This window comes from Zootoca vivipara, chromosome 8 (assembly GCF_963506605.1).
Source record: "Zootoca vivipara chromosome 8, rZooViv1.1, whole genome shotgun sequence".
Classification (NCBI taxonomy): domain Eukaryota; kingdom Metazoa; phylum Chordata; class Lepidosauria; order Squamata; family Lacertidae; genus Zootoca; species Zootoca vivipara.
The window spans coordinates 47,542,649-47,554,656 of NC_083283.1; the positions used below are offsets into that span (position 1 = coordinate 47,542,649).

At 39.9% G+C, this 12,008-nt stretch overlaps 1 protein-coding gene across 1 annotated transcript; it reads left to right on the forward strand.

Annotated features, from left to right (window-relative positions):
* The first annotated feature begins 1,283 nt into the window (after positions 1–1,283).
* LRRC30 (leucine rich repeat containing 30) lies at positions 1,284–8,512 on the forward strand. The gene has a single exon (XM_035126265.2). The coding sequence runs from the start codon at positions 1,502–1,504 to the stop codon at positions 2,396–2,398; it is 897 nt and encodes a 298-aa protein (XP_034982156.2). The 5' UTR covers positions 1,284–1,501; the 3' UTR covers positions 2,399–8,512.
* Positions 8,513–12,008: the final 3,496 nt, after the last annotated feature.

Consider the following 12,008-nt stretch of genomic DNA (forward strand, 5'->3'; position numbering starts at 1 on the left):
ATTGAGAAGCTAACATGGGGGTGGGGAGAGATTTGGGTATGCCTTTGTCATGCTGGCCACATGACCTGGAAGCTATACGCCGGCTCCCTCGGCCAATCATGCGAGATGAGCGCGCAACCCCAGAGTCGGTCACGACTGGACCTAATGGTCAGGGGTCCCTTTACCTTTACCTTTACCTTTATCCTGAGCTCCTTAGAGGAAGGCTAAGATATAAAATTGATGAAACAAAACAAAATACAGAGAGACCCATCAAAATGCCTACAGATTTAGGCCAGGACCCAAAGAAATGTGCTGCATGAGTTCTAGGGCCAGTTAAATCTGTCAGTTCTCCTGCCTGGAATAAGGTAGGACTTTGGAAAGTTAGCTGCTTGTTTACTCTTCCTATGCCACTGAACCCCAAGAAAGCAACCCTTTCGCTATAGCATGGCTTCTGTGTGGTTTCAAATGTCTTCTGCCCTCAATTGCCTTCCACTTCAGAGACTGTTCTGGGGCATGATATTCAAGAATTTCAAGTCAGTACTAAAAGAATCCAAGACAATTTCACTTAAAAGTGGATATTTAACAGTGGATATGGCGTTAAAATTCATAATCTGGAGGGAAGTGGAATTTATTTTTCCCCAGTTCTGAAAGCAATTAGTTATTACAGATTGAGCCCAAACCCTCCAAGGTTGGGCAAATGGCAAGGGAAGTGTTCTGGTAATGAGAAGAGCTGATGGGGAGGAACTGAGACCATTTTCTAAGCCTGAGGTTGGTTCCAAAATGATGCAAGGACTCTTCGGCGGGGCGGGGGAGGGATGCATTTCAGCCACAAATATGTATTAAGGAGTCAAAATTCACCAATCAGATCCTTTAATTTAGGTATAAATAATGGTTCCCTGTAAGACTTGCATTCCAAAATTGAATCCAAAAATAAAATTTATGTGTGGAATTCCCTCTCTTTTAAAAAATTGCAGCTGTAAATATTAAAGTTATTATGAAAGTTGTTCCTCAGCTGAATAAACAGTACTGGGAGAGGGGAGGGGATCATCCACTCTCCATGTTTTTTATAGTTACTCTTCCTAATTGTCCTGCTGCTACCTCATGCACCAGATATCCAAGAAAGCTGACATGGTAAAGTTATATACAGCACCGCAGTGACCTCTTTGCAATGAGGATGCGTATCTCTCCAATAAAGCCCCAGACAAAATGACAGTGACAGCTGCCTCGTGGCATTCAGCTTGAATGGAACAGGTTTGCTCAGAAGTGTCAGTCGCCAGCGTGTCATGACAGCATATAGCACCAAGGAAAACATCTTTAAGCCCCATCCTGGAAAAGTGAAACTTCTTTCAGCAGCTGCAGAGGCTGTTTAGCAGGAAAGGTGCTCTTCAAAGTCTTTGCACTTCTTCTTGGGTTGATCTTCTTTTATGAACCTCCTGAAAGCTGAAACCTTTTGCCAGGTGTTCGTTGCAGAAGCCCATAAAACAAAACCTCCCTCAGCAGAAGCAGCAAAGCTGGAGGTTTTATGGGTGGAAGGAACTCCAAGAACCAAGAGAAGAAAAGCACGATGCTGTTGAAGAGGAGTCAGAAGCTACCTCTGTGGGAAGACACTCTCCTCTCTGGGAAAGACCCAAGATCACTCTTGAAGCGTGGACTGCAATATGTCAGCTTGAGCCTCATCATGAAAGGGATGACAAGGACGCCTGACTTTTTGTGGGGATTGCCACAAGTCCAGAAACTGAACCTCTCCCACAACCAGCTGGTGGTCCTTCCTCCTGCTTTGGCAAAACTTGACAGGCTGGTGGTGCTGAACCTGTGTGGGAATCGCATGAAGTCTCTGCCGAAAGAGATTGGGCTACTCAGGAACCTGAAGGTTTTATTTGTCAACATGAATTGCTTGACGGAAGTACCGGCCGAACTCGGACACTGCAAGAAGCTGGAAGTGTTGAGCCTCTCTCACAACTGCATCTCCCATCTCCCTTCAAGCATCACAGACCTGATAAACCTGCGAAAGCTGAACCTCAGCAACAATCGGTTCATTTACATTCCCCTAAGTGTTTTTGCGTTGCGGAATTTAGATTTTCTACATGTAGGCTGCAACAAGCTTGAAAACATTGGAGACAGTATCCAATTTCTAGTCAACCTGCAGATCTTGATTGCTGATTATAACAAGATTCGCAGCTTGCCAAGGTCTATCTGCTCAGTCACTGCTCTTGAGCTGCTAAATGTTGATTACAATTCAATTCAAATGCTTCCAGATGAACTCTATTTGCTGCGCCGATTGCCAAAAATTGCATGGAATCCAATGGATAAGGGGCTACACATTGTGCACAACCCTTTGTCCAAGCCACTGCCACAAATTATAGATGGAGGACTGAATGCGCTCTACAGCTATCTCAAAGATAAAAACGAGCTCCCATAAATGTACACTTTGCCTGGAATAGACCTGGTGGCCATGTCTCAACTAAGTTCTTTAATTTTTCTGATCAGTAGCTTTCACTGCACTCATCAAGAGTTGGAGTACGGTTGCAATATTTTTTTTCCCCCGAGCAAGTACATTGACTTTATGTTGACTGTGCAATGGATGTATTTTCCAAATAGTATGTATCCTTGCAGTGCTGAGGTATCCTTTAGGATGGTAGGGATGAGGAGGAACCCCAGGGATTGACATATTTCTCTTTATTTAGCTGTTATCAGATTAATACAGAGCCAACAACAGTTTTAGGCTTTTCCCACCTGTCAGACTTCAATAACATTAATATAAAGCATATTGATGTAGTATGATGTGATGGTCTTGTGAAGTTCAGTGGCACTTTAAACTCCTGTTTAGTGTCTTTTCCGGGGTGGGGGTGGGGGATGCTACAGAAATTCTAACCACAAGAAGCTGAACTGATTCCTTAGGAAGAAAGCTTGATCTGGTTACAAAGCAATGTGTTTTTGTTCCGTGACCTAGACCGCGTTATCTGTTACTACATTGTTGCTGTGGTTCAGCCCAATTAATTTTCCAGTGTGTTTGATCCCAGACAAGCAAGTTGCTACCTTAAAAGATATTGTAGAAAGCGGTGGTGAATAAATCTTGCAGCAACTAAGAAAAATGTCCAGAATGGAAACGACTAGTACCTCAAAATCTTGAAGCAGGTATTAGGTAATGTACATCACAACAAGTGCTTGATGGAATGTAAAGTTGTTTGTGATGAGAGAAGTGGGGGCATGGCCAGATCCACACCCCTTGTCAATTGGGCTTATGCATGAGAACCGCCCAGTTCTCTGCCCAGGTGTATAGAAACGGTGAGTCAAATAGCTATTTTTTTTATGAGGAGAAACCTTCTAAGGCTTGAAGTCATTACTTGCCTCCTTTCCTAAAATTTTGGCCTGGGCACATATCATATGATGTCTGTCTGAGGTGGTTCTACCTAGTGTCCTTGTGGAAATGTATTTCATGAATGTTTTCTAAAGAAGCAATATGTGAAAAAAGTCTACCTGCCTTTCTCATAAATCCAAAATGCAGGGCTATCACCCCTCACCTAGATCCCTAACTGCTAGGAAAAATGGAAAGGGAAAAATCTGGCAATTGACTAGAACTTATCTATCTGGGACAGTTGTGAATGTGAATACAAGCTTTGGGTAACTTTTAACTTCATGACAGCCGTTTAAAAAAGAAAACCACTTCAGAAGCAGGAATTTGTATCTGTGAAATGCACTTTTAAAAATGATGTCGTCAGCAGCTTCTGCAGTTTCGGTGCACAAGATGTAATGATGCAGAACGGGGTATATTGCCTGAGAATGTTGTGCTAATGGAATACCTCAAAAGTGAGCAGGCTGCCCAGATTGTAGAGGATGTAAACTTGATTTGCATCTCACTTTGGAGCTATTTGTGAAGGGAAATTCAGGAGTCCTAAATATACTTCTTCAGCAGTTTCTGGTTCCCTGGATGCAATTAAGGAGAAAAGAAGGCATATGAGACTGAGGAATAGTATCTGCAAAAAAAGAAAGAAAAAAGTGTCATGTAATTAATCAACTCAGGTTGCAACCCCTCTGCACACTTACTGGGGAATAAGCTGTATTGTACTCAGTGATACTCACATCATACATAGGATTGAATTGTCATTGCCTGATTAATGTAATATACAATACAAAAATCCACTGGGTATTTTGCTATATATTTGAGGCACAATGCCACCAAATTCAGCACTTTGTAAATCCGATTGATTTCAAAGTCAAACATTTCATCACTGCCTCATTGAAATCAGTGGGGCTTAAAATAGTTTATCTTTGGTTGGGTGTCCTTAATATCTCCTTTACATCTCTTGTTACAAAGCATATATATCGGGGTGTATTTGGGTCTTTATGCCTCTGTATCCTGAAATAAACAGACAGTGAGCTAGTATATTTAATACATAGCAAAGGGGAAACACACTCACAAACCTGAAGGCTGATGGACTGAGAAATAGATTGAGAAAATTCTTGAGTGTGTTGACAGAGTTTCCTGGTAGCACTTAAGTCAGTGCAACAAATGACAATGAAGGTGGTGAGTCCTATGGCAAACAAGCCCTATGGGGCACAACTGAAGGAACTGGATATGTTTAGCATGAAAAAGAGAAGCGTAAGGGGAAGCATGACAGCTAATACTTGAAGTGTTGCCACATGGAAGAGGGCAAAGACTTGAGTTCTGCTGCCTGAAAGAGACATAGCCAACTTAATGGGCTTATGTTGGGATAGAAGATTTTGGCTGAAGAGAAACTTATTGAAAGTAAGACCAATTCAACAATGGAACCAATTCTCTCTCTCTCTCTCTCTTCTTTCACTATCCAGGCCTTTGAAATCTACTAGTTTCATTTTTCTGTATGCTAATGTATGTCCTGCTGCTTATTATTAACGCTGGTTTTATTATGTAAATATGGCTTTTCAGTATTTTCATGTAAGATCAAGAGCCTGGCTGAAAAGTAGGGTCACAGCAAGAACATTTTTAAAATGCACACGAGCACACACTATTTATACATACAAATAGGTTCTAATTTTAAGGATGATAATTGTACTTAAAATATCCATCTCAAATGTCTGAATGTTGGCTCTTGTATGCCATTGTTGACAGTTATATGTTAAGGTTTTTTTTTTACAGAGTAATCCAATCCGTGTCTACTCAGAAGCAAATGCCACTGAGTTCAGGAGGGGCTTGCTCCCAGGTAAGGGAGTTTAGGATTGCATCATTTGTACATTTGATGCTGTCACATTAATCACCGAACAGTTCTGTTTATCAGCTAATAAGGATTAGACACTAGAAGTTAGTTATGATATGATTTGGCTGCGATATCTCCCCGTTGTAATTTGTATGGCAGCTTAAGAGAAATTGGCACTGCAGGAATGTTTAGGGTTCTGTTTCACAAGATGAAAAACAGCAGATGGTACAAGGAAAAGATCCCCAGACAGTAGCTAATCTATTTGAAAAAAAATCAAAATAGTGAGATGTGTGGATAAAGAAGGGAATAGAATATAAAGCGGAACCCCAGTATTTAAAAGTGACGATGGTGCTGAATAACAATAATATTTCCCTTGTCCTAATGAAACAGTTTAACTGGATGAAGCACTATAATATAAACAATCTTCCTTTAAAGGGGGTGTGTTGATCCCATAATTATAGCTGCAATACTATACAGAGTTACCTGGGCATGCTCCCTACTAAACACAGCAAGACTTGCATCTGTATTTAAATTATGCATGGGATTGCACTGTTAACAGCAAACCAAATAACTGGAACTGCACATTTGGACATTCTAGCACATTCGTAATGAGGCAAATTATCCCCTCACATTAGCATCGAACCCTGCTTCATTTTGTCCACCACCATCCCAAACTCCATGTTTGCCTTGGTCTGGGGCAATACCAGCTTGAGAGCATTCCCAGGAAACAGGACAGAACTGGCCATACATACCGTAGGATTGTGTATCACTGTAAGGAAGCGATGGGGGACATTTGGCCCTCCACATGTTGTTGGATTCAATTCCCATCAGCACCAACCTGCACGACCAATGGTCAAGAATGATGAAAGGTGTAGTAGCACAACAATATCTGGAGACCCTGCTTTAGTTTAAGAAAAGAACTAAAGCAGAACTGGGGAACTTATCCCCCCCCCCCGATGTTACTGGACCACAACCCCCATCATCCCTGATCATTGGACATGCTGGCTGATGGGAGTCAGAACCCAACAATAGCTGGAGGGCCAAGGGTTTTCCAACCTGGTTTAATGCCTAAATTTAATCAATTATTTTTTCTCTGCATGGAAAAAAAATGTTTCTTAGGTTCCTCAACCTAATTTTTAAACTAGACATACTAGGCATGTTTCACATAGAAAACTACTGAGATTTTGGTATAAAATAGACTTGTTGGGCATAAAGAAAGAAGTTGAAATAAGGGCATAAAAATCTCCTGCTATTCATATCAAAATTTCAGTAGTTTCGCAAATCAAATGTGCCTTGTATTTCCAGTTAAAAACACAGTAATTTCCTCATCCTCAGTTTCAAAAATTATAACTGCCACAGGAACATGCAAAACAATGTAGGATAGTGCGCGATACTCTTTGGTTTATGCATATGAACTGCAGTTCTGCTCAATTAATTTTTAATTCCCTTATTTCATTGGGATTTAAGCAGCATAACTACAATCAGGATTGCAGTCTTTATAACAGAAGCCTTTTGGCATGCAAACCCACATCGTATTTCCAAATCTTTTGCTTTAACTACTGTCTACGATGCTGAAATCCCCTTTCTTGATGAATCCTCTTTTACCCGGGAACAGTAAGCCCAACGTGTTGTTTCAATATTTACTCTTCTAATAAGAGAAGAATTAAAAGGAAGAAAGAATGGCTGGCAAGCATTTACATGATACTCAGGTAGGCACATTTCATTTTTTTAAAAAAGGAACAAGCCTTTTACTGCATCATAATTCCATATTCCCCATAGCTTGAGAATTATTGTGCTAAAATAATTGTGGAAAATTATATTTGTTCTCCTTAAGGCTATAAACACAGTCTATTAATGCAGATATGCATTATTAGCACTTAAATAATAAAGGATATATAAAGGAAATAATAACAAAGGAAATAATATATACATTTTTTCTAAATATGAAGTGCTTCCAGTAATAGAATGAACCCTGGTGTCACAGTGGAAATCTAAGAGCCTCTTCTTTCTAATAGTGTGAAATTTCCATTTATAGCTGTGATAGGGTATGAGATGTTAAGCCTATCCCAGGCACAAGATTAAATGTTCTCAGTGCTGGTTGGGATAGAATGCATGAAAGTGAGATACATTTACCTGCAAGCTCTCTTATGGATGAGAATACAGTACATGTTTATTACAGGTAGTTGGTTTTAAGGAATGACTCTAAGCAGCAAGTGTATTTAAAATGCCAAGGGCAGAGTGATTAGCAAGAAAAGTCAAAATAGAAAAAAATGTGCTTTAATGCATCTTATGGGTTGAGTATGCAAGATATACATATAAGTAAAACCATATGGTTGATTTTCCTGTTTTGACTCTGGTGCTGAGGTTTTTAAACTCCAAACTCAGGAGGGAAGACAATGCCCCCAGACAATGGATTTAAACTCTTGTCTCAAATTTACTAAGGATGAACAAAGGAAACTCAATACAAGGAAAGGCTCAGTGAAAGAACTATTATATCACAAGCTCTATGAACTTGTCCAGGTAGATTTGCCACTCAGTTTAATGTGGTGATTAATACTTAGACGAAGTTCACATTAGCAGCTTCAAATGCTGCGAGGTAATTTCCCCCCACTGTGCTTCAAAGTCGCTTTCTTTCACTGATGCTAACCTGAAAGTGGGGACCAGGGTCTCTTTGGCAGGTTATTTATTTCCCTACAAAAACTCCAGTTCAATTTTGTGCAAGGACATTAATCTGCATGTTAGCAAAAGCGGCTCACACCTCAAGGAATTAAGACCTTTCCTGAGTTGGAATGCTCCCCAAAGCCTGGATAATAGGTTGTCAAGGTCAACTAACTTAGCCTTCATGGGAGCCACCATGAATCTGCTTTCAACAACCCCCTTTTGCTGTGCTTTATGATGTGACCTCAGTGGGCTGCATGATGATGGCAATCACATTACAGATAGTCTTCTTAGTGTTGTATTTTTGTATACTCAAACAGTCTCCAGAGACCCCACACATACTGTTTATAGAAAGTCCTGAAATTGTTCACAAGTAAACAAACTCCCATTCTGAGAGCAAGCTGATATACAGACCTATAAATAGTGTTAGATCATCCCCGATCAAGTGAAAGCATATATAGAAAAATAATCTCCTCACAACTGCAAATTAATTCAGTTTTGATTAAAGTCCTTGTGACCACTAACTACTCATCAGTGCATACCATCTCTGTCCATCTTGTGACGCACACATAACCCTTTCCCGTTTGGGAAATAAAAACATTAGGAATTTATTTTAATACAGCATTAATTCTGTTCAAAAACAAATGAATCTACAACAGGCTTCAAAACTATTGGGGTCAATTCATTAAAGAACTTCTCTCTGTACCATGTGTGTGTGTTTGTGTGCGTGTATTGATCTTTGAGTTTGTTGAAAAGGCTGTGCTGCTGTTTGTAATGCCTTTTCTCATAAATGTAATTGAATATACTAATATAATCTCTTACTGCCATTAAAGGAATGGTAAACCCTACATCTGGGTTAACCCTCAACTGTTTAAAGTGCTCAGTTCTAATGCAATTGATTGCCTTGCAGATATTGACCATTTTTCTGAATGGGCTTGTATCTTGCTTTTCCAGAAGCACAAAATTAGATCTAGTCAATTATCACACAACTAATTTAGGCCTCTTTTGATCTATCTGAAAGATCTGGCTTAAACAAACACATATTGGCAGGCTATCTGGAGTTCATCTGATATACTTCCCCCCCACCCTCTAATGCCGCCACCAATACCTGATGCACATTTTAAGTCTTAACATGTATACCAGGCTGGCTTGGGAAAGGAATCACATGCTTGAAGATGTCTTTCCTCCCTTTTTAAAAAGTCAAGCTTTATCTAAATTTAGCACCAAGATTTCTTCCATGTGCCATTTCATCAGCAACCTGTTCTCTCTTCTAGACCCAAAACTGTCCACATTCACGGAACATAATAGCAACGGGTCATTAGGTCAAGGATAAAGAATGCTGTATTGATAAAGCCCTACGAGAGACAACAGAGTTCAAAATAGAAATTTCTGGATGCCTGCCTCATTGTAACTGACAGAATGGATAAGAGTGCTTTCAAACATACCACAGATACAGTGAAATAACAAAACTCTGCAGTCATCTGTAGGGTTTTTGTGTGTGCTTTTCTGCCTTGCATTTCACTTGTTCACAAAATGTTTCTTGGCACTCTGAGCCAGCTAAGCAGTTTTTGTATTCACATCTGTCAATCACGCATCCACAAAGGAGGTTATAGTGAGCATGCAGGCGGGCTAGTAGGCCAAGACTGGCAACTGAATCCTGTTGTGCTGAATGATTGTAGTCATATTTCTCTAAATATGGAAAAGAATTCAACCCCAGACAAAGAAAGATCATATAGTGCAGGCTTTCTTTCTCAGAAGGCAGATCCTACTTGACACACAGAGTACAAACTCTTCCACAATCAGTCTACATACCACAGATCTGCTCAATAGAGAACAGGTAGAAGAAAAGGTGTCCCACCCTAAAATTGCACTGTTCAACTAATGGTTTAGTAAAATAATCCAAATGGAGGCAAGCCACACAGACAGACTGAAAACAATAAATAGTTGATAGTTAATCCAGTGCAGGGAAACATTCCTTTCCAGTCCTATAACAAAAGCTCTGCATGTAAAGCAAAATGCATCTATCAAACCTTCCTAGGAGATTATTTTCTAGACCCTCTAGAACAGGGGTAGCTTGTTGTTTGACTCCAACTCCCAACAGTTCCAGACTGGATCTAGACATATATTTTTTAAAGTGATTCAGTTAAATGCGTTGTAAACTTCATAAAGGGAAATCCTGTTGGCGAAAGACAGGACTCTACAGCGTCATCTGGTGTCACAGGGTTATAACTCATATAAAGCACTTTTTCTTTACTAATGTAGTCAAGTCTCCAGTCAGTGATGATAACAGCCATAGTCCCACAATATTTGGATGTCCAAACATGAGCTGCCCCTGCTCTCAAATAAGTCCACCAATGTCAACATCTTACTGAGGCAGTCATTGGTGCCGAGGAGGAGGAGGAGGAGGAGGAGGAGGAGGAGGAGGAGGAGGGTGTACTGGAGCAGGAAACCACCAAAACAGCCAAGGACTCAGCTATACAGCTGCAAATAAAATGTTTTGAATGTGCTGAAAAGTGCAATATACAATTGTGAGACTAGATGGCGACTGTGAGCTATAGCAAATTCAATGCATTTTTCAAAATGATTTTTATTTTCACACATTTTTAACATGTGTGTGAATTCCACCCCAGTCAAATTAATGCCACATCAGTTGTCCACTGACAAAACATTCTCAGTTAAACATCCACATCCTATCATCCCCACACGCTGTAATAGAAACAGGATATGGGATAAAAACTCAGCACAAATTTTTAGTTGAGTCTTCTGTTCATACAATAGCAAAAATAAAATAACCAAATCTCAAAAACAGGAATTTTGTATGTGAAATATTCAGGAACTTAAGTATTATTATATTTTACGTATGGAGAAGTAAGGAACAGGAGAAAAACTGATCCTTATCTCGGGATGCACATCTCTATGGCTAGTATTTAAAAAATCACATCCTGAATACCTCTATCTAAATTGCTTTTGAAACCACTGAGGTTGTTTAGTAAACCCACTGTTTTACAGTGATTATTCCAGGCTTTTACACTTTAAGGATGCCATGACTCCTCCAGTTTTGAGGCTGAAGGTAAATGCAGTTGTCTCCCAAAATTGGAATTTGGAATGAACTTGGAAACTTTAGTGAATTTGAAGGGCAAAGAATGGATTCTGGGATATGCATTATGATTCACCCTTTACTCCCCTGAAACTTTTGCAGAAGACTTCCACTCCTTCTGATGTACGATCTCAATTTATAAATGACCTCACACTATTAGATTATTCTATCCCAGGGGTCAGCAAACTTTTTCAGCAGGGGGCCGGTCCACTGTCCCTCAGACCTTGTGGGGGGCCGGCCTATATTTGGGGGGGAGGGGGATGAACAAATTCCTATGCCCCACAAATAACCCAGAGATGCACTTTAAATAAAAGGACACATTCTATTCATGTAAAAACATGCTGATTCCTGGACCGTCCCCGGGCTGGATTTAGAAGACGATTGGGCTGCATCCAGCCCCCGAGCCTTAGTTTAGGGACCCTGTTCTATCCACAGCTTTCTGTAACACAAATACTACTGTTTTACTCTGCTCTTTTTGGTTTAAAAAAAGGGGTGCTGGTACTCCATACTGGTTAGTACTGTCACACAAAAACACCTTTGTTTTCTTCATTCTTATAACTTTGTTGAGTGTAAAAGCTTCTGTGATTGTTCCCTGCAGAAAGATGGACAAAATGTTCAGTGTAAAGATTCTTTCAAGATTGATTAGAACTGCTACATGCTCTAAGATCCATGGCCTGAAAGAAAAAGAGAAAACCACAGACAAAATTACAATTTTCACATACAAGGAAGCAATCCTAGGCAAACCACGTATTCAAAAATTCTGGAAAATAAATATCCAAAATAGTTCTTGAATATATTAATAAACTATAATTAAATTAATAAACTATGTTACAGCAGAAATATGCTAATATTTATTTTATTTATTAGATTTATACACACATCTTCCTCCAGAGGAGTCCAGGGCAGTGAACATATCAATACTAATACAGTCATACATTGGAAGCTGAATGGAATCCATTCCGGAAGTCCGCTCGACTTCCAAAACATTTGAAAACCATATCATGGCTTCTGATTGGCTGCAGGAAGCTCCTGCAGCCAATTGGAAGCCATGGAAGCCCCGTCGGATGTTCGGCTTCCAAAAATAGTTCGCAAACCAGAAC